At 45.4% G+C, this 25,906-nt stretch overlaps 1 protein-coding gene across 4 annotated transcripts in view; it reads left to right on the plus strand.

Moving 5' to 3' along the window:
- The window catches only part of LOC119215198 (stAR-related lipid transfer protein 13-like), a 37,413-nt gene extending 13,495 nt beyond the window's left edge, over positions 1-23,918 (plus strand). The window contains exons 1-14 of one of the 4 annotated variants that reach the window (XM_037467148.2): positions 3,400-4,150; positions 14,345-14,416; positions 15,285-15,366; positions 16,816-16,879; positions 17,181-18,505; positions 18,737-18,907; positions 19,420-19,579; positions 19,774-19,972; positions 20,141-20,354; positions 20,765-20,879; positions 21,255-21,506; positions 21,680-21,897; positions 22,086-22,262; positions 22,353-23,918. In XM_037467148.2, coding sequence (XP_037323045.2) covers positions 4,024-4,150; positions 14,345-14,416; positions 15,285-15,366; positions 16,816-16,879; positions 17,181-18,505; positions 18,737-18,907; positions 19,420-19,579; positions 19,774-19,972; positions 20,141-20,354; positions 20,765-20,879; positions 21,255-21,506; positions 21,680-21,897; positions 22,086-22,262; positions 22,353-22,470 — 3,294 coding nt within the window. In that variant the 5' untranslated portion in view covers positions 3,400-4,023 and the 3' untranslated portion in view covers positions 22,471-23,918. Of the gene's footprint in view, positions 1-3,399; positions 4,151-8,665; positions 9,144-14,344; positions 14,417-15,284; positions 15,367-16,815; positions 16,901-17,180; positions 18,506-18,736; positions 18,908-19,419; positions 19,580-19,773; positions 19,973-20,140; positions 20,355-20,764; positions 20,880-21,254; positions 21,507-21,679; positions 21,898-22,085; positions 22,263-22,352 lie in introns of those variants that run through there. The other 3 variants (XM_062558023.1, XM_037467149.2, XM_062558022.1) reach the window with 3 other exon arrangements.
- The last annotated feature ends 1,988 nt before the right edge of the window (positions 23,919-25,906 follow it).

Here is a 25,906-nt window from a genome sequence, read left to right on the forward strand (position 1 = left end):
CGGTCTCGAGCAGTAAAAGCCCAGTGAGTTGAGCCGCGTGGCCTGAATGACCGAGTGTTTCTGAAAATAGAATATAGAGACAGCAGAAGGGATGAGGAGGGAAAATGAGCAGGTACATGAGACAGAGGATGAGGAGGAGGAACGGAAAGAGGTTGCACTGTAACTGAGCAGACATGTTGGGAGAGAGGAGTGCGTTGGACTAAATGTGGTTGTCACAGTCTGAGCACGTGTCTTGTTAAATCATTGATCAAATGAAATCACCAACCCAGAACCCACAAAAGTCGGGAAACTGGAAGTTTCTTGTTCAGAATGAGAAACGCATTCAAAATCCATTCGTTTAAGGCATTCTCTTTATTTTTTTTGTAAAATGTGTTGTGCGAATGATGCTTTGACAGAAGTATTTAATCAATCCTCTATAGCTATTAGAGACAGATGCTACCATAGAGGGCTTTGAGCATCTTTCGAACGTCATGCTGATGATACAATTTTGAAACTCCTCCTCCTGCTCCGCCTCTTTTTTTTTTACCTTGTTCCATCCGGCTCCGCTGTCCACATTTGGAACCGCTGCAAGATCTGTGGACACGGCCATGCTCTGCTGGGCATTTGTTCTGAAACTCAGATCTGAGTTTGTCCAGAGAACGTGTCCATCGTGGTGCTTTGATCGGCTGTTTTTAGCCGTGGAATGTGTTAAGTTGGTGTTTTGATTGGCAGCTGCTGTGAGAGGGAGTTCCTGTGGAGCTTTCTCTCCCTGCCGGGAGTGGAGGTTGACCTCAAGGACCAGCTCACCGACCACAGATCATAGCTTTCAACATCACGCAGGAGAAATTCAAAACGGACCCTGGATCAAAGTCTCTTGTAGTGTTGCGGTTTTCCAACAAAGGTTCAACTTCTGACCCTGGAGCCTGTTTTCTTTCTCACTGGGCGAGGGTTCTCCGGACCTCAACATTGTAACATTGGGGTTGCCTTAAAATGTTTTATTCAGCGTTCGGTTGTACAATTTTGGTTTCACTTTTGGAGTCAAAAAACCAAGATGGCGACGGCAAAATGTCAAAGTCGAGGCTCCCAATCTGTAGTCCACAAACCAATGGGGAACATTGTGGGGACTATGTCCACTTATTATATAAAGCCCGTGTAGGACTTACATGATATCGATTTTTAAAAGAATGCTCAAAACCGAAGCAGTAGGGGCTGTGATGTCCTGACTTTTATGGGACGAGTTAACTGAAGCTTTCATGTACAATGGAGTCCCCTGTGGAAAAAATGGTACTTTTGTTAGAGAAGACTAATCTGGGACCTTGGGATTGGTCCATGAAAGATTTTTTTGGCTCAATCAAGCGTAATGCGGGACAAAAACGTTTTATATTTATCCCAAGTTAACATTTTGCGGCTCCTTCTCGGTCAGTCTTCTGCGTATCATTTTACACAGAAAGAAGTATCAGTGGTTAATGTCAAGAAGGATTTAAGGAAACGCTATAAATGTTAGTGGCACTTGATCCTCTCCTCTTTAAGTCAAACTATTTTGATTATAAGCCCTTGGGCCTGAAGTTGGCTGTAAAAATGTGTGTCCCTTAATCCTGCTGCCCACACATGACATCATTTCTACAGACAACACAAGTCACGAGGTAATGTGTGTGTATACATGTTTATTCATTCAAACTGTACACATATGTATCCACTTATGCATTACTTCAGGCATGCTTTGTGTCAGTCTCATATTATTTACATAGGTTAGTATGTTTAAGTCTCTTTGCTGGTCGTTGTGCCGTCACTCCGTATACCTTCAGGGTTTATGTTACACTTTGGTGTTACGCTGCGTTTCAGCGTTGTAAAAGGACGCATTTTGGTGTATGTGTGTACAAGGTATGACGTACCTTCGACCACACTCATGCACTTGTACAAACAACTGGAAAAACTCCCCAAAATGCAGATGCAATCTGTCACACTGACTGTATATCTACATATCTACCACAAAACTATGCTGGCATGCTCCTTCTTTAATCCAAGACAGTGCGGGAAATGTACAGCGACACATAATGACACATCGAAGCACCTTTAATTTGAATTAACAAATGTTCATGACATATTGAGCTGCAGCTCTATATGTTACGCATTTCTATTATAACTGAACACTAAATGTATTAAAAAAACAGCAATTGAAAATCCAATCAGAAAATCTATTTTGCTCTTTAAATAATGTGCAATGCTTTTATTTAAGCATCAATAGTCATTTTAAACATCTTCCTGTGGTTGTTATATATATTGTGAAAAGCGTTTTTCATGTCTGAATCCAAAGAGAAAAGACGATCTCATCAGAAGTATTACCCTATGAATCCTTTAGTCTGTTTTTTCTTGCTTCCTCCTGTCCAATGTGTTTGTGGTCTCATCAATCGACTGCTTTAGTCTCCCCTCAGCTGCTCAGATGCTTCCCTCGTTCACTCCTTGTCAGCGACTCATTGTCCATCGTGGTTTCCCTCTTTAACACTTTCCCTCTCGGTCAACCAGCGCCATGGTTCTCTTCTGGTGTAACTCGTGAATATAAATCACTGTGTCGCAGCTGAACAGTCCGTAGCAGCACCAGGTTCGTGGCAGGGAAAGCAAGGCCATGAACCCTATACCCTAACAACCTTTCCCTCCAACATGATGCGGATTCAATCCAACTGCAGAAATCCGAGATTGGGTGAAGTTTAATTTTCCACCCCCGAGCGATTTATTCATAGCAGAGTTAATGACGGTCAACCACCCCAGCAAAGTGGTGTTCTGTGTCCAGATAAGTGCGGGATTCTGCTGACTACTCTGGATGTCGAGCATGTTTTCGACAGGCCGGAATGTCGAATCAGGCCTCTGCTCACGGATCCGTGCTGACCTGCAACTCAACGCCCACGACCAGGACATCCGACGTTGTCGGGCGGGCGGCAGCTGGGGTGGGGGGGGGGGTGTCCCGTGCGGTCTGATCACCCTTGTCTGGCATTCCTGGGATAACACGGGAGGTAACTCAGAGCTCAGAGTGAAGCTCTCGACCTGTCAGAGGGGTGAATGTGAGTCCCAAAGAGAGGCAGCTCAGACGGGTGATGGTTGTGCACATTGAATTCAGGGTGTCAGACTGGAGCAGACTCCTCTGTGTCTCCTATAGCACACATTCAGCTCCTCCATATTGTGATGTCATCACATAAGCTAATTGTTTGTCAATTTTGCTGTTATTGTTGTGATTTCTATCGCTGAGGATAATTTGCAAATTGCAAATCAATCCTTTCATTGGAAAAGATTGGAAGGATTTTTCTTTAGCCGGTCGCTGCTGAAGCCAATGTTTGTTGCAGCAGTTTGTTAAGGTCAAATTTGTGACTTAATGACCAGAGATGCTAAAGAAAGCTTTTCCCGGCAACACATCTCAGTTTCAACTTGTGCGCATGTGTGTGCGTCGCATGAACGCGTGTTACTATCACGGGGATTGAAAGAGATCCTTGTTTGGGTGGGTGAGTGGGTGGGTTCGGGTCGTGGAGAACATTAAGGTTTTCTGTGTGTATGTGTGTGTGTGTGAGAGAGAGAGAGAGAGAGAGAGAGCGAGAGAGAGACATGGGGAGGGGGGAATCCGCCTCTCACATCTGGCTCGCCATGTCACAGGTCCAGACACACATGCCCAAGTTATGGTGAAACACTGCTGCATCTCGGCTGAACCCGGAGAAACGCTGGAATAATCCTACGGGCGTATCTTTAGTTGAGAAGCTACAGACCCCGCGAGTAGTGCTTGATCCTCCCTGCGCTGCTGCAGGAAGGTGACGCAGCTCGAGAGGAGCTTGGGATCAGGTGAAGCGGTGACGACCATTGCGGCAGCCAAGACGCAGCAGCCCGGCGCGCGCGCTCTCTCTCTCTCTCTCTCTCTGTCCCGGGCCTGACAGCCGGCTCTGTCTCGCGGTGGAATTTAAAAGGAGGGATTCAGGAATAACGGCTAGCGGCAGAGGGCTGAGGTTTTTTTTTTTTTTTTCTTCTTCTTTATAAATCAAGGAATATGCGTCCGTCTGCACCGCAATGACAACCCAGCGCCGGTCCGCCAATAAGCTACAGCTGCGGCGGTCGATCAGCGAGCAGCTGCGGGACTCCACGTCCAAGGCTTGGGATCTGCTGTGGAGGAATGTCCGGGAGAGACGGCTGGCAGGTCAGAGAGCCAAAACAACAACAAGTGAAGCTTGTTTCGATATACGCAAGTTTGTTACCATGTAACAGCGGCGGAGTACTCATCCAACCTTTTAACACAACCATGGTCCGGTAATAGTTCCCCGACCTCATCTATGGTCACAGTTTTTTCTACCTTATTTTTCTTTGCCGTAACCCCAACTTAACATCAAAGGCGTTTATAAAGTTGATATTTATATATATAAGCCCCTGTCTAATGCCTCGAGCGTCACGCGCGGCGCGGTCCGTGATATTTTGGGAAGGTCATTGTCAAAATTAGTGCTGAAAACAGCGCAGGCATGTGGACAGGAGTCAGGCAGGGGCTGCAGACCCCAACTGCTCAGCATGTGTTGTCCCAATCTGGATAATGGTTTTTATTTTGCTTATTGCATCCTTGAGAGAACGAGTGAATACGTGGGTGGAGGAGGGGGGGAATTTGGCATCCATGCATAAGCACCACATTTGCAGGTCAGTGGGTCTGTCTCTCAACTGTGCCTCAGAAAGGATGAGAGAAGAGAGAGAAAGAGAGAGGTGCACCTGTCTGCCACGTTTAATGTAATTACCAAGTCATCTGCCTCATAAGCAATCTAAAAGATGACAATCTCACATTGACACGCCACAAACCACCAGGCCACGGAGTCTCTGGGCCTCTTAGGCGTACTAGAGTGAGCAAGGGTCACCAGCACGACGGTGTTTGATATCATCTTGACTATTGCATGCTGGTTAAATATGATGTTGGTTTAGGGATGCTTTGCATGCAATTAGTCAGAGAGCAGAGCAGTGAGCACCTGCTGCCCCAGTAATCCTCTTTCCCCTCATTTCTCACCCCTTCATCCTCCAAAGCTCCAAAACAACCTCACAAACCCAGAGCTCCCCCTCCTCACTGACCCCACTGCTTAACCCATCAGCTCAGGACGCACTCAGTTCACATCTGTGTGGATCGCATTTTCAGATGGGGGATCCCTAGAATGAGAACATCTGGCTTCACCGTTGCACTGGAATCCAGCAGCGCATTTTCCATTTTCCATTTTCCGTGATTTAGTCAGTCCAGTGATGTGTTGTATAAGGTAGTTCAGTTTGAAAGACAGTGTAGTATTGGTCAGGGACAGAAGCTTTAGATCATCAATTCATCACATTTTGTGACATGGTGCTTAAATTGAACAGAAATAAACATTCAGAAACACGGTCTCTAATTGTGTGTGTGTGTGTGTGTGTGTGTGTGTGTGTGTGTGTGTGTGTGTGTGTGTGTGTGTGTGTGTGTGTGTGTGTGTGTGTGTGTGTGTGTGTGTAATGAGAATACATAACAGCACCTGGATTTAGAGGTAATCCCACAGTTTTTAGGTGAACGGTTGGGGTCGGGTCTCCCATTGGGTGTGGGATTTGTGGGTTTTAGTTACTTTGGTGTGAGTGTTGGTGTATTTTACCTTGAATAACCTCCTTAAATCTGCTGCTGTCCTGAAAATACCATGAATCCAATCAAATGTTATGTTCAGTGTTTGCTGGTGGACATGAATGCATTTGAGGTTCAGTAACCTCTCAGTGCATTCAAAGGTAATCTCAAGGCTGTATCAGCAAACTGAGCTTTCATCTTTGGTTCCAAGCCTACCTTTTCCCTTGATTCTCTCAAGGAACCGTGTTAGCGAGCAAGTTCTTGAACAGCTTCAAAATACACAAGAAGATACTGCACGTCTTTGGATTAGTACACACATTTATTTAATCTCCTCTGGTCACATTTAAAAAACATTTTTTTTAATCTTCTGCAGCCTTGCATGCTCACCAATCAGGTCCCATGGTTGTAATCTAAGTCTGCTGGTTAGAGGATAAGGTTGACCATAGAAGCGTGGTAATACCCAATATCGTAGCGAAGACTCTAACGTGTCTTATTAGTTTGTGATGAGTTCACAGTGGTTCCGTTGTGGTTGGTTCTGGCTCGGTAGGGCTCCGTATGGGGGACGCTAGTCACCAACGGGTCGTCTCTTCAGTTGTCCGGTTCAGTTTCTGTCCCACGCTGGCGTAACTGAGAAGGAGATGGATCTCATATCACTGGCTGCTCACTAGACTGAACCCCATGCCAATCCATTTACATACATCTAAATAGCTCACTGTCATGTGAGTCAGCCTCCTGGACCCTGCACCGCTTTGACACGTTGCAAAGGGTTGTTTAAGGTAATTGAATCATATATTTGATGGCCCGGCTTCAGACTGTGTGTGTGTTTGTGTGTGTGTGTGTGAGACCTCAAGTTGACTATGCAATGTCCTTCTTTTCACGTGCATCCCCATTCCACAGTTACATCCCTTACATGAATTAAACCCCCAAATTGTTCATTTCTAGCGAGTCACTACTCAGACTTAACTCTTCTACTGAACTTCATATCTCCTTCAACCTAGTTACTCCTATAGAACAGATTTTTGTGGCACGTATTGCTATCAAGAGGCAGAAGCATTGAATCTTGGTCTATATGTGCAGGTTCAGAGTGTGACTTTGTGGGATTAGCAAGTGGATGCTGAAACTTGGTCCGTATGAGGTCATGGAGATATTTTATGATTAAGTGAAGAACAGATCACCTGTGGTGTTGTTTGTTAAAATAACAAAATTCCATCGGTAGCTTTCAAACAATAAAGGCCCTTTTTGACCGCAAATAATGTTGTCTTCTTATAATTGTAAAGAAAATGTGGAAAATAAAACAAGGACATCAAAAATGTATAACAGATGCAAGTTTAAATAGTTGACAACTATATCATAAATACAAATATATATATATATATATATCCAAAAGTGTATATACAGTATATATATAAACCTATACAACAAAGACAACCATTAATGTGAGTGCAGAATATCATGCAAATGGAGCAAAAGGGGTGCAGTATGACTACGAATACATTAACTCTGACTAAGTGTCAATCGGAGAGCCGGCCTGTGGAAAGAAGCTGTTCCTGTGCCTGGTGGTTTTGGTGTACTGTGCTCTGTAGCGCCCACCAGAGAGGAGGAGATGGAATGGTTCCCCCTGCAGACCTGATGATCCCTTGTAGTCTTCTCCTGCCCTGATTGATGGCCGTTATAACAAACCACACAGTGATGGAAGAGAACAGACTGGATGATGGCTGAGTAGAACAGGACCAGCAGCTCCTCGCCTGGGCCTCCTGCTTAATGGTGTCGATGCTGGAGGCCCACTTCAGGTCCTGGAAGGTTGTGGATCCCATTAACCAAAAGGTCTCCACAGCAGACACAGTACCGGAGGCACACCATACTCTAGAGTCCTGTTGAGGTTGTTTTGTCCACACCAGAGGACCAAATGTTTAACCTCACCGTCCTCGACCGTTGGGCCGGGAGAAGTGCAGTGTGGAGAGCACAGATCCCTGGGGGACGCCAGTGCTGATGGTCGTGTGCTGGTGTGATTTCCCAGCCTCACCAGATGCGTGTAGATTGGATTACTGTGACAGCTGATGTTCGAGCATATGTGAGAGAGCTTTTAGAGGTGTTGTTTGAAGAGTCTACAGGCCAAAGAAGCCTGTTTCCTGTTCACCAATGAAAACGCAAGAAGCACGTTGACGTCTCATTGCTCAACAGCTTTTCAATTTTTTTGAAGCGTCAGAGAGACGAAACATCATGTATACGCGAGATATATTATTCAGAAACAATACAATTCATCCTAAGTGTTGTTCGGCTGTCTTTCATTGTGTGGTGGAGAAAAGCTTCTCTCATTATTACAGTTTACGAAATGTGAAGAGAAGGATGAAAACCCCGACGCAGAGCAGGCATCTCATCCTAACGCTGAATCAAATAGCTTACCTTAGAAAAGCCCATCATATTGTTTTGAGAAAGCTGTTATTTATTGTTATGCATTAACACTGGTTAACAATGGTTATATCTATATAAAAATAGTTCGTGGGAAATTACATCCAGCGTCTTTGGTTAAATGTCACGGGTATAAATCCAAAGGCATAGGGTTTGTAGAACTTCTCTCATTCCACTCAACTCGATTAACAACTGGTTTGCCGCTGTATTTTCCTCAGCCTCACACACCGACATACTTTCTATTGTTCTGCCCTTTCCCATGTCACAGTGGCAGATGTTCTTTGGCATAGTGTATTCTTTTCCTGGCCTCGCCGTAACCTGATCCCATCTAAGATGGTCTGTTCTCACACCTACATGTGCTCAGTTGCCCGAGTTATGTCTGTGGCACAGCTCCAGGAACCAGGACAGTGCTCAGTGAGCTCTCATGCCATTGGCTGCATGTCATGTGACCAAAAGGAAAAACCTTGTGAGGGTCCTCTGGATCGTAATGTGTATATTTGTGCTTGATTGATTGTGTGTTTGCTTGGGGAGAACAAAGTTGTTATGCATGCCAATTGGTGTGATGAAGTCTTGTGTTTGTTCAAGTGAGTTGGAGGCAGGATGCATTTGGGAGGGAAGGCAATTTGGCTTCCAGTGAGGGCATGTTAGAGACAGGAATTTAGGAGGTGTGCACTCACCACAACTCATCAGGACGCGGGGGGAGGCAGACTTTTAGTGAGCTTTCAATTTTTTGTTATGGAGGGTGTGGACAGCGCTTTCGCTGTTATGGATGATAATTCTGCCATAAACAGCGTGGCGAACAAAGCAAACGCTGCAGGAAATGACGAGGCAGCAAGTAACAGCCTGGACCCTGTGGACAGAAGGAAGGCTGTCAACGATGAGGACGAGGCAGAGAGCGCTGACGCCGTCCCGGGCGAGGACGCCGCCGACAGTGCTGATGTTTCAGACCGACGGGGTTTCGAAAACGATGAGCTCATGGACTGCGGGGCTCAAAGTGCCGAGGACGATAGAAACGGGAGTAACGGTGACAGCAACGACGAGGGACCTCGTCTGGAGGCCATGACCTCTGACGGGCAGGAGCACTACCTGAGGCTGGGCGACACCCCTCGGCGGCGCTCTGCCCTGCGCCTCTCACGCATCATTGCCCGCAAGCAGCTGCTGCAGAGGCTGGCACAAGGTCAGGGTTAGAGAGAGTTAAGTAACACCAGCGTGATTATATATGTGACTGGTCGGACGTTGTCTGTTTATCAGATTAGTTGGATGTGGGGGAATTCTTTTTTGTACAAACGAGAGATCGAACACGAATGGACTTTTAAGGCCGAGACTTATATATTTTAATTCTACCTAGTGTAAATTTCTCATTAGTTTTCTTTTTTCTGTGTGCAGATTCAAACTACGTAATCTTTAAGAGCGAAAGGTTGTCACTTTTTAAAAACTCATCTATTATCTTTTCCCCTACGCTTCCAATTTGTTTATTTCTTCTGGCAAGTTTGTACACATCAAAGGTTGCCAGTACACACACTTCTTTCTGGTTTTATTAGTCAGACTTGTGGAGCGCCCCTCCTCCAACTACTACACAACACGTATTGCACAGCTCCTTCCTCAACTTCCTGTATGACTTAACTTTCCCGGTGAGTGAGGAGAACATCCCGCCATTCATGAAGACGTTTGGGTTTGTTGATGATTGTATTGTGAGGTTTTTCTCCTGGTGCCGTGTTGGGACACTTAAAAGAGCTCACATGGCGTGGTGTGTTGTTTGTTTGAGTGGTTTTATAAGAAAGCAGAAACACTTCAGGTGTGGTTTTCTAGTCCTCTGCAAGCCAATTCTTGTATGAAGCATCTAAGAAAACCGAGAGAGATAAAGAGGACAGCTGCGGCAGGTGAGGAATGTAGTTGGAGAAGCAAGTTTATTCCTGTGCTGCTTTACTGAATTATGGAAAGACGTCGCTGCATTCTCCCAAGTTCCATTCCGCTTCTTACCAGCAGAGCCTCAGATACTACGTCTATACTTAAAAAGTAGGAACTCAATAGGACTCCTTATCTAACAACCAATCATGTGATTCATATCTAAGTTTATTTATATGTGCATATGATCGATTTACACATGGAGTCAAATGTATAGCCAGTAATGTTATAATAATGTAATAATAAAAATGTTACCTGCTCAACAGCAAAAGGTAAAATGTGGAGTCCAGCTGTGGAAGTGAGGTTTAGGAGCTGAAAAGAGTTGGTGGAGACCAAAAACAGCCAAAAAGAAAGAGAATATCTGACTTACCTTTATCAGGTGGCCATAAACATCACTCTAAATGAACGCGTTTATAATATGTAGTTTTCACAATGGAAAAGTTGTAAAATAAGTAGAAAATAGGCAACTACACCCAGGGCAAGTAATGCTCTATTGCTACATAGCGAATGAAGATGTGGTACCGATGCATCATGTGATTATAGCCTGAAGAGCATTGCTTTGACAACCTCTGCTGGAAGAATGTGGCAAAACCAAATGTCCATAATTCATCCTAACTCAGGGGAGCATATAAACAAGGCCGTCCAACCTGTGCCGACCCAAGTGAGTGCAGCACGGGAGACGCTGGCTCAGAACCTGAGCTGATCCTAAACCGTGTCCATGCGGTTTTAAAGCACATTCCTGGGGTCTCGACATCATCGCAGATGAGCTACACGGGATGGGAAGGACACATGGCTTTTTAGTCCCTCCTTCCCTTCCTTCCTCTTTCCCATCACTCCTCTTTTGCCTTCTACACTACTTATTTTTTCCCTTTCTGACCTTAAAATATGAAGGACTAAGTGCTTTGGCTTATGTGGGAATATGGCTTCTTTCCAGGGTGTGTGTGTGTGTGTGTGTGTGTGTGTGTGTGTGTGTGTGTGTGTGTGTGTGTGTGTGTGTGTGTGTGTAGAACTGTGAACGGATCTCTTTTCAGTCTCGTATTACAGCGGTTTATCTTCTCTAGTCAACAACATAACTTTGAATGAAAGTACACATTTAAACAAACAGCCTTTGAACATAACTTTGTAATTTGAATGTAACTCCCTAGTCCTAATCTATGTGGCCCCATGGCCTGTATAACCGAAATCCCTGGTGACCTCCTTCTGACATGTCCAATCCAGTTGAGTTGTCCACTTCCTGTTGCTGTATTTAGAACTCATGCCGCTCTGCACGCCTGGGAAATTCAGAGCAGGAAATGATGTCACGTGTGGCACTTCATGGTCCTCCAGACCGAGCCCAAGGCAGACATAACACTGAGAAAAGACTGTCAGAAAGTCAAGGTTACTGGAGTTGGATGAAAGGGAGGAAATGAAAGGTAGAAGAGAGAAAGGCTGTGAGGACACGGGGGTGCTTGTGTAACATAGCTGGCATCCTTGTTATGTAAAGAACTGCCTTTGTCCCCTTTGTCCCACACATTGACGGCATCTCATGCACATAGCATCTGTCCACCTCCCCTGCTGTTGTCCTGGTGGCTTTCTGCCTGTTGTCATATATTTTCCACAGCAGGAACACGGAGACATAGAACAGACTGAAGGGAAAGCACGGTGTGCAGCTTGGATTAGCTCGGTCCGACTGTGCATTTCAGTGTTTTGTGGCCCACTAATAACACATTTGTGTACTAATTAATCTCTTGATTAAATTCTGCACAGATGAATAGGGGCCATTGTTCCCATGCTGACGGGAGCTTTGCCACTTGGCACCTTTGTGCACAAACACAAAGACGCATTGCCTATTACACTGTAATGACACACGCTGTTCCATGTTCCAAGTTTTTGGGGAACACACCATACTAGAAAGGTCAGTGAAAAAGAGCTACCCTTCATTTATGATCAATACAGGTTTTTCGTTATTATGACAGGATGCTGCAGCACAGCAAGGAGATTTGTGTGCATCTACAACAGCATTTTCTTGATTGTATTGTTTTTGTGCCAAATCCTCAAAAATCACAATAGAATGGAGAGTGATTTTATGAACGGCTACAACGTGAGGCTCAATGATGTATTAACCAAAGAGGTGTGTGGCACAGGTGAATAATCATTAAATAAGAGATACACTGGAAGTACCTTGAAGCAAGATGAATTCGTTTGTTGGTTTTGGTCTTTGTGTGGCAGTTGTTGCCTCTCCTTTGACATCTCAGTAAACAGGAGGCTGGCGTGGTATGTCCTCCTCTTAGTGGTTTTCCCACAGGGTCCGTCCATCCCAGTTGCCCTCCCCTCCCACCCCAGCTGTCTGCCTGTCTCATCCCTTTTGTATCCCCTGACTCACTAGGGGTAACATCTGGACTGCGCTAAAACCCCTGTTTGTGTGTGTGTGTGTGTGTGCGCGCACACTCCATTCTCCCACATACTACGCTGCTCTGCGGTTTTGTAGAGCGAAGCAAAAGAAAGAGGCCGAGGTCAGAGTCTCCTTGCCGGCCGGCCAGGAGGTTTTAGCTGACATGTGAAGTTGGCGTCCACCAGTCCCCCGTCTGTAATCACGGGGCGCCAAACGCCAGCTAGGATTAACCATTTTCTCAATGGAAGCGATGGGCAGCAGCAGCTCTGGGGATGACAAAGAAGATGTTGAATTGGTGTCCTCGGCCAGCTTCTCTTAGGGAGAACAGAGGAAGAACCAATGAGGAGAAGCAAAGGGGATGTTTGTCTTTGAAGAGAGAACCAGAGGGGAGGAGGACTAAGTTATTAGTAAGAAAGGTGCAATAAGGGAAGAAGGGTAACAAGTTTACAAAGAATAAACAAGACTGAAAAGGAAAGTAACGTAAGACGTAAGAATCTAGTGCTGCATCAGGCAGAAAGAGATGTAAAAATAGAGAGATTTTGCATGTGGATCATAACAAAGCAGAAAGTGCGAGAGAGGAGAAAATTAGAGGGAAGAGAAACCCTGCATGGGGCAGGCTGGGAGAGGGAGGCAGAGTTGTAAACACACAGGTTGGAAAAGTCTGAGAGGAGGAAAGAACAGAACAGTTGATGGAGAGCTGGGCAGCAGCGGGTCGACGTGCCGTGAGATGGAGAGGAAAGTGAGCGCAGCAGAAATAAATAGACGCATGTCATCACCTGCACCATGAGGGCTTCGAGTAAGTGTTCTCTCACCCTATAGCCTCTGTCTCTCTATCTCCCCGCTGTTTTCGCTCTATTTTTCAGAGTGATGCAAGATTTTGTTTTATCGTCCACTGTCGCTTCATGTGTAATTTAAAGAGGGAGAGGAGTTATGCTGAGAGGGATGTAATTGCTGGATTGCGGGCTGACGGTTCTCATTTCTGATGGTGAAGACAGAGGTTTTTTTCTTTTTTTGATTGCCCTGCTGAACTTTGTCCCCTGTGTTTCTGTCGCGCTTCTCCTAATCGCTGCCGGCACCTAAAAATGAGTGAATGAAACGAGTGCACAAGATCAGGACAGCAACTACACAAGGATGCTGAGATAATGTCTAAAGTTGGTGGGTTTCCGATGTGCGAGATGTTATTCTAATAACATATTTATATATATATTTTCCACTTTTAAAGAACTTGAAATGGCTTTTTAATCCATACTTTATTGTTTATAATGTACATCATTTGTGTAGTCCTCTTTGAGCTCCTAGAAGATGTCCCTAAGCCTTCCACTCACACTTAATCACATTTAAACACATGTGTAGGTTTGATTGCGTTTCTGCATCTGTATTGTTCTCTTTCATTCCTATTGCTGTTTTTTCCACAATTCTTTTGGAAAACAAATACTCAAGTAACTGCTGTCACATTGATCTTTCAAATGTCTTCGTCTGCACAAAGGCTCTGCAAAATGTAATCAGTGTCTGCTCCCAAAGAAAACATATACACACACCCACACACACACATACATGAACGCTGCAGAGTCGAGCGGTGTGAGCAACGCGTTTGCCTGCGGAAAAAAGTAGTAAAACCAGTGCCTGTAAAAGCTCTTGTGGTGCTGGCGGCAGCATCTAATGGGGAGAGGAGCCATGTGTCGGGCTTGTTAAAGTTGCGCATTAACGGCTGGTTAAGTCGTGTAAAGTGTTTCCTTTGTCCCTCACTGGCTTGCCTCCAACTTTTCCAATTTCATCATTCCAGCAAATTCCCAGAGGAAAATGTATTTCCATGAGCTCTTCCTCTTTTGCAAGCTAGAAATGGAGGGATAAGGGAGGACAGACAGACGCAATGCTAAGCTCTTCACAACTCTTAATTTATGTGTCTGTAGAAAGCAAATAATTAAAACAGCAAGCCGAGCCAACCCTATTAAAGACATCAGTGCGCTGGAATTCAGGGGAAAATTCAATGTCCACACAAATTATATTATGTGTTTTCAGTTTCAAGATGACATATCCTTGAATAAACATCATCAACATGTTAATGTGCGCTCACACACATTTTTTCTTTCTTTTCTTCACAGAGATTGAGGCAAAGGAGGCTTGTGATTGGCTTCGAGCGGCGGGATTTCCACAGTACGCACAGCTGTATGAAGGTAACACACACACACACACACAGTAGCTAAAGTACTGCATTCATTTCTTTGTGTCACACAGACTTTCCCCTTAAAATCTGTCCTTTTTTTTGGATTTCTTTTTGTTTCTTTTCATTTTTCTGCCCTCCGTCTATCACAGTGTCTTCCTCTTCTCGGGCCCTGCGATCTATTTCCAGGCTATAGTTCCTGTCCAGAGGGAGGGGTCATGGGAAAGGCCTTATTATCACTACTGGGACTCTCACAGCCTCTCTTTCTCTCTTCCTTATTCCACCTTTACTCTGTCCCTGTGTTTCTTTACTATCTCTTTCCCTCTTGCTTTTCATTTAGCTCCTTTCTTCCTTCCTTCCTTCCCTCTGGCCCATTATCAACCTCTCTGTGAAGTCTACGGGCGCCCATGCATGTGATGATCATCAGGTCTCATACAGTTTAGGCACAAACAGGAAGTGGCCCCAGTAATCTCAGAAGTAATTCTAAAAACTACACACACACACACACACACACACACACACATTGGGTAGAGAACTGCTGTGAGCCCCAGTTCAGCCTGCTAATGGGCGGAGGCCTCATGGACTCTTTGGCTGCTCCCGGGTGGACACGATGCCTTTCGGATGGCCACCACGCGGAGAATAAAAGGCTCGAGTCATTTGGGCTTTTGTGTGGTATTCCGCTTATTTGGGGGATTAAAAAGGCATGTGTGTATTTTCTGTACACTTCATATGCACATGACAGGTGTCCCAGGCGGCAGCAGCAGTTGTGCAATGCTTCACAGACTTCCACAACGGCTTACTGCTGTTTCCTGTCAATCATCAACTGACTCAACTCGATGCCCGTTTTTTCTTCTTCCTCTCGGACTCTCTGTCTCATACAGATTCCCAGTTTCCAGTTGACATTTCCTCTGTGAAAAGGGACCACGACTTTTTGGACCGGGATCTGGTTGAGCCTCTATGCCGGTAAGGACAGCGGTTCATACTGTACACTTGTACACTAGTCTCCTAGGCATACACATGCAACCATCCCTCTGTGGTGTGCCCATTTAACAATAGTAAAATCCCACATTCTGTACTTGTCCTTGCGGCCTGGTGCTAACCGCTAATCATTAGATGTCTGACCCCGACCCCTAATGAACTCCCCATCCCTGTTTTGCCCTAAGACAGCCCAGGCTTTGATCTGGTCGCCGCTCTGATCTCCCATTCAAAGAGCAGAGACCCCTCAGGGGAGGAGAGGGGGGGCAAAATAGGGGGGCTAAGGGGTAAAGGGAATGGGGAAAGAGTAAGGGGGATGCCAGTATATTGTACCATATGGCTTTGAGTGTGGGTTTTAAGTCCCTTTGCACACCTCTTTAATCTTTTGGTCTCCCATTTCCCATTCCTCTCTTCTAATTGAGGTTTTTCCAGCCTGGGGGCCAGGGTACCCTTTAACTTTTCCTTTCTCCTCTATTCACCTCTGCCTCTCCAATGTCTGAGGTAGAGGAGTGTGCAGTAATTATAGTATTAGTGATTCCTAAAAGCTTTATGGAGAGAGAATACATCACACCCCCCCTTCCTGCTGTCTGTGGAAGAAACACATAATGAGATCAATATTGTCCTTGCATCACTATTTACATTGTTTTATTTCATTTTCAATTTGGATAATACTGCTCAATGCAATACGTCATCATTTATGGAGCATATCATTCTAAATCTGTATGAATATATGTTCAACCGGGACGAATCCTTTGTTGCATCCTGCAGCAGAAGCACACGGTGTTGATACTTCAGGGGTTCCCCTGTATATTTAACAAACTTGATTGACTTTCAGCAAGCAAAACAGTTTACATGACAGCTTGTTGTTTCCTGTCGGTTCTTCATCCTAGTTTATACGGCAAAGGCGACCCACAAAAAAGGACGGAGCAACTAGAGGCTGTTTGCTTTATTTGACAAAAGTCCTAAAGACAAAAAGGTTTCTAATGACGTCATCTTGAAAGGCACCAGCATGGACACTGCCTTCCTAGCACGTCGCTGTCCACATTCCATAAGCCTAAATTGCGAGGGGGGGGGTGGGGTGGGAAGGGTGGGTGCAGAATGCAATGCGATTTTGCTAAGGAGGTTGCACGCAACGCTCCAGAGCAGGAAAGTGGAAGGGGGTGGGGATGTGTGACAGATGAAGGGACGTGGTAGGGAAGTGGAAGGGAGGAGTGCTTTGGGGGAAATGCACTCTTTGAAGGGTGAGGATCAGTAGCAGCTGAGTGGGATGAGGGAGGAGTAAAGACAGTTTTAGGGAGAAAGGGATAGGGAGGGATTAATGAGACTGATGAGAAAACAAAAATCCTAAAGGACACAGTGATGAGTGTGAAAATGACGACGTGTTTGCAAACGGCAGCACGACATACCCAGCCTACCTACTGTGTGTTTATGTTGCAGACGTCTAAATACTCTGAACAAGTGTGCTTCCATGAAACTGGATGTCAGCCACCCCAAGAAGAAAGTAAGACAACCTCTTTTATCTGTAAGCTATGGACTCAACCAACTCTTTTGTTATTGCTTTGCTGTTACTGACACAAATAGCTCTGTTTTGAGTTGCCTGCCATGGGATCCCTTCAGTTGTCTAGTCATTATGCATCTGAAAGTGTGATGCCGTGATTATCAAAGTGGATAAATCATGTTCAAACTTAACTCTTAGTTGGTGAGAATTTAAGCTGGACCATTAAAAAGAGTCACTCGCTCCAAAATAATCTCTGTAGGAAATCTTATTTAAGGCTTTAATGACTCTCTTTACGTTTCCACAGGGTGATGACTCTGATGAAGACGACCCATTGGCCATCAGTAAAAGGTGGACATTCGAGAGGAGCAGCCGACGTTGGTCGCGCCTGCAAGACTTCCTGTTGGACAACACCCCTGAGAGCAGTCGGACAGGTGCAGGGGGGGGTCTGATGCACAGCACAGTGAGCATCGAGAGTGTGCTGACGGACCTGAGCGAGACGGAGAACACCGACGTCTCCTCGTTGCACAGCGAGGACTCCGCCTCCGCCCTGCCCGACTCTATATCCATGGCATCTCTCTCTGCTTCCTACCACCCCCCCAGGGACCTTTCGCACTACAACTCCCTGCCAATCAAGGGCAGCCGCCACGGGCCTGGCGGGCGGAGCAAAGCCAAGGAGTTTTTGCGGCGCATGGAAATGATGCGCACTTGGGGGCCGTCGACGAAGCGGAGGAGCTCGAGTCGCAGGGCGCCGCTGGTCATCAGTGGGCCGGTGCTGCAGGGGGAGGAGCCTCTTGCGCTGCAGGTGCTCCAGTGCACTCCCATCAGCCAACTGGAACACAACCACCAGGCCGATAGCGACGCCGCCCCCGTCTCGCTCGCCGATGTCTTTAAAGACCAGTCCGCACGGAGCGTTAGCCCCAGCAGCGAGGCGGCGGCGGCGGCAGCGCCCGACGCGCGCGATCCTGCGCGCGCAAAGCGCCACGCAGGCGGCAAGCGAAGCAGCATGTATCTGGAGGACATTGAGCTGGTTTCTCAGAGTAGGAGGACTGAAGGACAAAAGCAGTTTGGCAGAAACCAGTTCCGCTCGTATGAAAACCTCCTCGTTCACATCCCCAAAGACCACAAACCGGGCACCTTCCCAAAAGCTCTGTCCATAGAGAGTCTGGCGCCTTCCCCGGGTCACGGTAACAACGGCGTTCTGACACGGTCCCGAGCCTCCCCACCCAACAATGGCCCGGCTGAGCCCTGGTCCGGCGGCGCTCTGTCCAAGCCTCCCTGTCCCGGAGCTCCACGCGGCAGCAGAGCGAGCGTTTATGACAACGTGCCGGGCTCCCACCTTTACGCCAGCACAGGGGACCTGCTGGACTTGGAGAAAGAGGACAATCTGTTCCCTCATCTAGACGACATCATCCAACATGTCAGCGGTTTGCAGCAAATAGTGGACCACTGGAGCCGCAGCGTGCTGCCTGACGATGGGGAGGGGGAGGAGGAGGAGGAGGAGGAAGGTGAGGGCAGGACCACCCCCAGCGAGGGCGAGAGAGACGGGGTGTCCTTGATCGACACCGATTCGATGGGAACCGGTCGGGAGAGGCGGGACTCTGGAGTCGGGGCCTCGCTGACCAGACCCCGGTGAGTAAAGTCAAAAGGGAATGCGCCTGAAATGATATTGGCAACCTCTAAATACGATAGAAAGTGGCGATGCAGTTGATCAACGTCAAACCGGATGGTTGGTCTAAACACTACGATGGATGTTAACCATGAGTAGTTTGGGTATTTCACCGCTCGCCTTCGTTTTCTCAGCAAAACTCTAAATCACTGTGGGTTTGTCATTACTTTCTGGTACTCTCTCCCCCATCCCAGCCTACGATGGCCCAGTTTCAGAACCTCCGATCATCTCAACCAGTCGTCATCTTCACTGCAGATCAGAAGCCAATCAGCAGGACAGCTCAGCCTGCTGCAGAAGTTCTCTTTGCTCCGGCTCACCGCCATCATGGAGAAATACTCAATGTCTAATAAACATGGCTGGACATGGTGGGTGTATAATCTGCAGCCTACATTGTCCAAATTCAATTCATTTTATTCTGTAGGGCTTTACAGTCTGTACGAAACTTCCTCTGTCCCCAAATCCTCACATCAGCACAGAAAAAATGCTTCTCTCCTCTTCTCCGTAATGGGGCTAATAACTTATATTACATGCACTTATCTGTAATTTGGGGAATTCCTAAGGTGTAGTATACATGTGTTAGTGCTTCCTTAAACTTCCCGACATCAGAGCGAAAAAAACAGCAGGACCACGTGCATCTCCTTCATGTATGACACTGATATTGGCTCCTACAATGGGTCTGTGCGTGCTTCGAGGCGCCAGGGTCGGTCAGAAACTGGCCTTAGATTCTCAGCCACACAAGCATCGTTGTAAACATTCACTGCTTTTGATTTTTTATTATACCCAGGAGGGAAATTCCGTTGACCAGCATGTACATGAAGGGAAAGATAATCCTTCTCCCACACACTTACCCTGATTGTTTTCTGTCTATCGCTCCCAGGTCTGTGCCCAAGTTTATGAAACGCATGAAGGTGCCAGACTACAAAGAGAAGAGTGTGTTTGGGGTTCCCCTCATCATCCATGTCCAGCGCTGTGGTTTCCCACTCCCTCTGTGTTTACAACAGGCCCTCAGCCACCTCAGAACACACTGTCTGGACCAGGTTAGAGAGGAGAACGACATGCAAAAGAGCCTGCACACTACCATGTGGTGGCTAGCGAAATGTACATTGAGTCCCAGTAACCGAGGGCTGCACTTATCTGGGCTTAAGAAAATCCAATGCATTAAACAAGTGATTTCCAACAGTTGTGGCTTCCTTGTTGACTCCGTGCCGCTCTTCTTTCCTTCCCCTCTCAGGTGGGATTGTTCCGAAAATCGGGCGTGAAGTCACGTATTCAGGCTCTAAGGCAGCAGTGCGAGTTGTCCCCCGACTCCGTGAGCTACGAGGACCAGTCGGCTTACGACGTGGCCGACATGGTCAAACAGTTCTTCAGAGACTTGCCGGAGCCTCTGCTAACAAGCAAGCTGGGGGAAACCTTCCTGCATATTTACCAGTGTAAGTTGCCTCAGAGCTATGAATACCTGAACGCGTTATCCCAGCATCTTCCTCAGAGCAAGTGGCTGTTTGAATGCAGGCCTTTATGGAAAACCTTTTTTTTTTAATCAATCAAACAAGTGATTTTTTGTATTTTTATGTTCAAATGTATCATCGTATTTTTATCAGACGTCCCAAAGGAGCAGCGGCTGCAGGCCGTCAGAGCGGCGATCCTGCTGATGCCAGATGAAAACAGGGAGGTTCTGCAGGCGTTGCTCTACTTCCTGCATGATGTGACTTCCTTGGTGGAGGAGAACCAGATGACGCCGATGAACCTGGCCGTTTGTCTGGGACCGTCGCTCTTCCACCTCAGCATACTGAAGAACGAGACCCTCTCCCCAAGGTGCAGTCGCAAACTGGGGATGCTTCCATAGAAAAAAACAAAAATAAAAAGCTCTGGCCGTGCAAAATGGTCTGTTAGTTAGAGCATTACATAAGACACAGTGTCTGAGAGAAGAACACGTCCTTATTCTATGATGCTACATTCAGTTTTGGTCCAACTTTATGCCACATTATTTTCTTTCTTTTTACTTTGAAAGGGTTTTATATATTCAGAACCATGTAAATAATGGTGAATAGTTATCAAGTTGAGGGAGAATAGCTTCTACCACCTTTGCCATTACTATCATGGTGACTGAACTTTTAAAACAACTCCTTGTGATAGAAATTGCTTTTGTTGTTTTTGTGCATTTTTATCTCCCTCTAAGCAAGTGCTTAAAGGACTTCTATTCTGCATCCTTTCTCCTCGTCAAGGTCAATCCAGAGGAAGTACACCACGGGCCGTCCCGATCAGAAGGATTTGAGTGAGAACCTGGCAGCCACCCAGGGTCTGGCTCACATGATCACCGAGTGCCAGTGTCTCTTCCAGGTCAGGATTTAAAATAACAAGTGACGGAGGTTTCGCAAATGAATTGTGCTGACAAAAAAATGATTCACTTCCTGGTCTGATTATGTGACATTAACAGAAAAGAATAACTGTTCAAAGTGTGATGTTTCCCTTACTGAGTTGTTATTTTCCAAGGCCTCAGCATTGTTGTGTTTAATGAGCTCATTTCTCAAACCGTACACCATCATAACCTTGAGGCGGACGGTGTGTGCTGTATAAATAATTGATCGGCGAATGAACAACAGGGTCAAATTGCACCTTTTTCTTTTGTCAAAGTCTATTTCCTGCTTTTCGACGTGGTAGCGCTTGAGCTAACGTAGTGTAATGTTGTGACGTCATCTGATGCGCGTCTCCCAGATCCCGGAGGAGATGGTGACCCAGTCTCGCAACTCCTACATGGAGGCTGAGCTGATGGTGCCCCCGCTGGACGAGCTGTGCAAGGCGCACGATGAGGAAGGGGACGGGGACGAGGAAGAGGAGGACGAGGACGGATCCTATCGTGCACACCTAGAAAGGCTGGTCCAGAACTTGCTTGAAGAGGCCAAAGATAAGAGCAAAGGCTGGGTGTCTCGCTCGCCCACTGACCACACAGAACTGGCATTCAAAAAGGTACGTGCTCATTGCATTTCGAGGATTTAGTGGGATTTTGACAGTAGAGAAAGACGGAAAGAAGAGATGGCCAAACAGGCGTCTCTGCAGAAATGCACTGGAATTTGTAATACTACTTGTCGGAATGATTCGTGGTCAGATGCCGTTTGAATCTCTTTCTTGATGTGTGCAAGGTGGGAGACGGAAACCCTCTGAGGCGATGGCGAGTGTGCGTCGAGGTGCCGGCGACTCCGCGCGAGGTGCTGCAGCGGCTGCTGAGAGAGCGCCCCGTCTGGCGTACTGATCTACAGCAGGAGAAGGTTCTGGAGACGCCGGATAAGCAGACAGACGTGTACCAGTGCTCCTACTACAACATGGCACCTCAACCCAGCAGTGACTATGTCGTACTGAGGTCAGGATTAATGAAATCAAACATTTGCATGCATGCTTTGTGTCATTTGGAATGTTTTGTTACTTTTGCCTTTCAAACTTCCGCTTGCATTTTAATGAATTGAATATCTCTGGAGGTTTTGGACTGTTGTTAAAAAAAACCCACCTGATGACCTCATTTCTCATCTCGTCGTCCTTCCACCCCCTCAGATCATGGCGTACAGACCTGTGTAAAGGCTCCTGTGCGCTGGTGTGTGTGTCCGTGGAACACGATGACAGCCCACGCATGGCAGCAGTGAGGGGGGTGGTGCTGGAGTCCCAGTACCTCCTGGAGCCCTGTGGGACTGGGGGCACCAGACTCACGCACATCTCCAGAGTGGACCTCAGGTGCGGGGGACGGTCTTCAAGTGCTCTCATGGTAAAGGTTTTTTAGAGAAACAATCACCAATGTGCCTGCTTTGCCTTTTCTTGTTTCAGGGGAAGATCTCCAGAATGGTACAACAAAGTATTTGGTTACCTGTGTGTGAATGAAGCTCAGAGGATCCGGTCCTCTTTTCACCCACCAGATCTGACGAGCACCGAGGCCAAGATCTGAACGTTAATCTTAGGTCACACTGCAAGAGCAGCTGACTCTGAGAACTCAGGAGGGAAATTAGTACCTTTTCACAGCGCTGAGCCGCACTCAGCTGTACTGTACCATACTGTACTGAGTTACCATCGTTCACACAAATGCACGTTTTTGCCATGCATTCCTTTCATTTTGCATAACAACAAATTGCTAGTTTATATAAAACAGCTAATTTGAGTACTTTTTTTCTGGATCATTCTTTGACATGTTCGTCGGCTAATCAGATATCTTGCAACAAAATGTTTTGACTGGAACCGTTCGGAAAAAACTTTTCTTCTAAGATGTTTTATTGAATAGACTTAAAAAAACAGAACGCATATACTTTAGATCTGTTTTTATCAGTCAATCAAAATTGACATTAAATAACTAACATAGAATGACATCAACCAACCAAAGAATTGCAATTCAGCGTGAGGACAAGTACATCCAGTGCTAAAATTATTCATAATAATCAATATTAACATCTTGCATGTTAAGATGGAATAATCTTTAAAATGTCTTTTAATTATTTCTTTCCAACCATAAACCAATGCTTGAAAAACGCCCTGTTATTTAGAATGACCAGGACCAGTACAGTATGGCTACATGTCAGCATTACATGGTTCAGTGAGGGGTCTGGATCTCAGAAAGGAGAAACGTTCATCAGGTCCATAAATGTACTGTTTTGGAAACATTGTGTTGGATATCACTGTTGATTTACTTCTATCACTATTCTCAGTGTTAACCTTATTTAAATGTTATTTTAAAGTTATCATTGTCATTATATACGCGTATACTCTATCACCTTTTTTAGCTGTCATGTTATACAATGTCTAAGACATGTGACCATTTCACTGCTTCTGGGAAGCATGTTTGAAATTGTGTGTGTGACTGTGTGTGGCGGGGGGGGAGTGCATGGACGTGCCCGTGTATCTGCACTTTAGATATACGTATAGCCTTTATTGTAAATATATATATGACGCTTTCTGTGCCAGCGGATCAAAAATTCATAGCTTTTCAGGGTCTTCCTATCATATTGATATGCTGAAATGTGAACTTTCCATACGTCATCCTACTCAAGCAATAGCAGACTAAAACTTGCTCTGCCATGGCCTATTTTTTGTTTTGTTTCGGCTGTCGACGTTGCTATGGTGTTGCTAAGATACAATATCTCTACAGTGCCACCAATACCCTGCGTGGAGACTGTTTGCTGGTGTGCCGTGTGTGTGTGTGTGTGTGTGTGTGTGTGTTTGTTTAAATATGTGTGTATGAGAGAGACAGAAATAGTGAGCGAGTGACTTTGACGTGAGCCGTCAGCTGCGTGGGAAGAGGCTCCAAACCCATCTGCGTAGCTGAGACCAGTGGTTATTTCTGGCAAAGTGACAGAAAACTGAACCATTGTTACTAAACAACAAAATAAAGAAATCCAAGAATTCAACAAAGCTGTGTTGAAATGTTGTTCAGTCGCTGATTTTAAATTGTTTTAACATTACATGGCTTAATAGCATGAAAATAAGTCAATAAATAATGTGGCTTGTGATGTGCGCTTGTGTCCACTGAGTGGCGCTGTTGCGCCACTGGAGTGTGAAGGTCATGAATGAATCTGGAATGTGTTCAGATAACTTGAGCGTAAGAAGAGTCATTGTGACTTTCACTGATGCCCCCGTTTGAATTGATTAAGGAAACTAAACCCCCACAGCTCAGATTTATACTCAATAACATTTACCTATCCAGCCGTGTCCCAGGGGGACACTTACAGAGGGCAAGAAGGTGTTTTAAGACAGACTGTTCTCCTTTTAGGCGGGAGTGTAACAACACAGAGAGGTGTGACACATTCACTTTAACTTCTGCCCCATTTAACACCATTTAACAACATCAGTGATTTCATCCTGGGAAAAACGTTACAGCTCCTGAATGTCAATGATCCTCTGCACAGCAGGTATACTGCAGCTCCACTACTCTGGAGTCCTCATGTTCCAAATTACACAATGAAAGAACAAAAAGGATTTCTAAAAAGGTGATTCAAGCTTTGTTTTTTTCTCCCCCTATTGAATCCATGTTATCCTCGAGGATTATATATATGAGGCAAACGTCAATGCAAAGGGATTAATAAGAGTACTTGCATGCAGGGAGAAACTGCAAAAGCATTGGATGGGGACCTCCTCTGGAGGAAACAGGAAGTGCACGTCCAGAAACTGCAAACAAAACATGAGAAAAAAAACTGGATGAATAGAAAGGAGCGTAGGTGTTGCAGGAATGCGAGACCCATCTACTTTGATTTCTTAGTGTGAGAGATGTAAGCAGAGAGTATAATGTTTCCCATGGAGTTCATACGTTTGGCGTATTCCACTCGAAAGATGTTTTTCAGCCCAGTGTTTGCACACATTCTGACTTAATTTGCTGCAGCATAGCAGTTATGATCCACAGATTTACAGATAACAACCATGAACATCGGAGTCTTCGAGACATGTAAGTACAACTGACTCTAAAAATATGTGTATCGTATCTGTGTGTTCAAGTTGGCTAATTGATGACTCCAAGATGGAGTGCAAATTACTGCTCACAAAGTTAATACACGACAGCCTAAGTTAACTCACTAAAATAAATAAATCTGCCTTTATTATGTCATCACCACACTGCAACAAACTAGATTTCAACTTGAAATATTTTGGGCTCGTTACGTTTTATGATACACGATGAAAACCACATGAGGAAACATAATGAGCCCAAAATATTTCAAGTTGAAATGTAGTTCGTTGCAGTGTGGTGACAACATAAAAAAGGCAGATTTATGCAAAACGTGTTAACACCAATAATAATCTACATGCCATCCCTCATACTGGTAAATTAGTAGTGTTTTTACTCCTTTACCAGGTTATGTTCGATAAGTCAAGTTAAGCCTTTCAGGGCTGCTGGCCAACAACAGATGTGTAAGATTATGTATCATAATAGTAATGTGTAAGTCTACTCTGTTACCATCCAGAAGTCCAAAACCGAATCAATGTTTTATAGCGGTAAAGTTTTCCATCCATGCTCTATTTGGATTAAATTGATTGAATAAATACTTTGGCCACCAAAAGTAAGTGAAAATGCACAAAAAATATACTTGTATATCTAATATATGTTTAATTGATAAAGAACATGTTAAGTGTTCTATAGTTAAGGATTTCTTTGTATTTATTATATACACTTTAGATATCACAAAATGATTGATTTTATCATATCTTTTCTCCTGCATTACAGATATAAAATAAATAATTGTAGGAGTGAGGACTAATCTCCCCCCCGCCTTACGTAAAAATAGCAAAATATGAAAAAAATACCTTTGTTTTCCCTTAGAAAGACCAACATCCGAATCACACTATCCAAAAAACTACAAGTTGAATTGAGTTTGTAATACTGGACTTTTGAATTGTGTTTAATG

This window comes from Pungitius pungitius, chromosome 16 (genome assembly GCF_949316345.1).
Source record: "Pungitius pungitius chromosome 16, fPunPun2.1, whole genome shotgun sequence".
Lineage (NCBI taxonomy): Eukaryota > Metazoa > Chordata > Actinopteri > Perciformes > Gasterosteidae > Pungitius > Pungitius pungitius.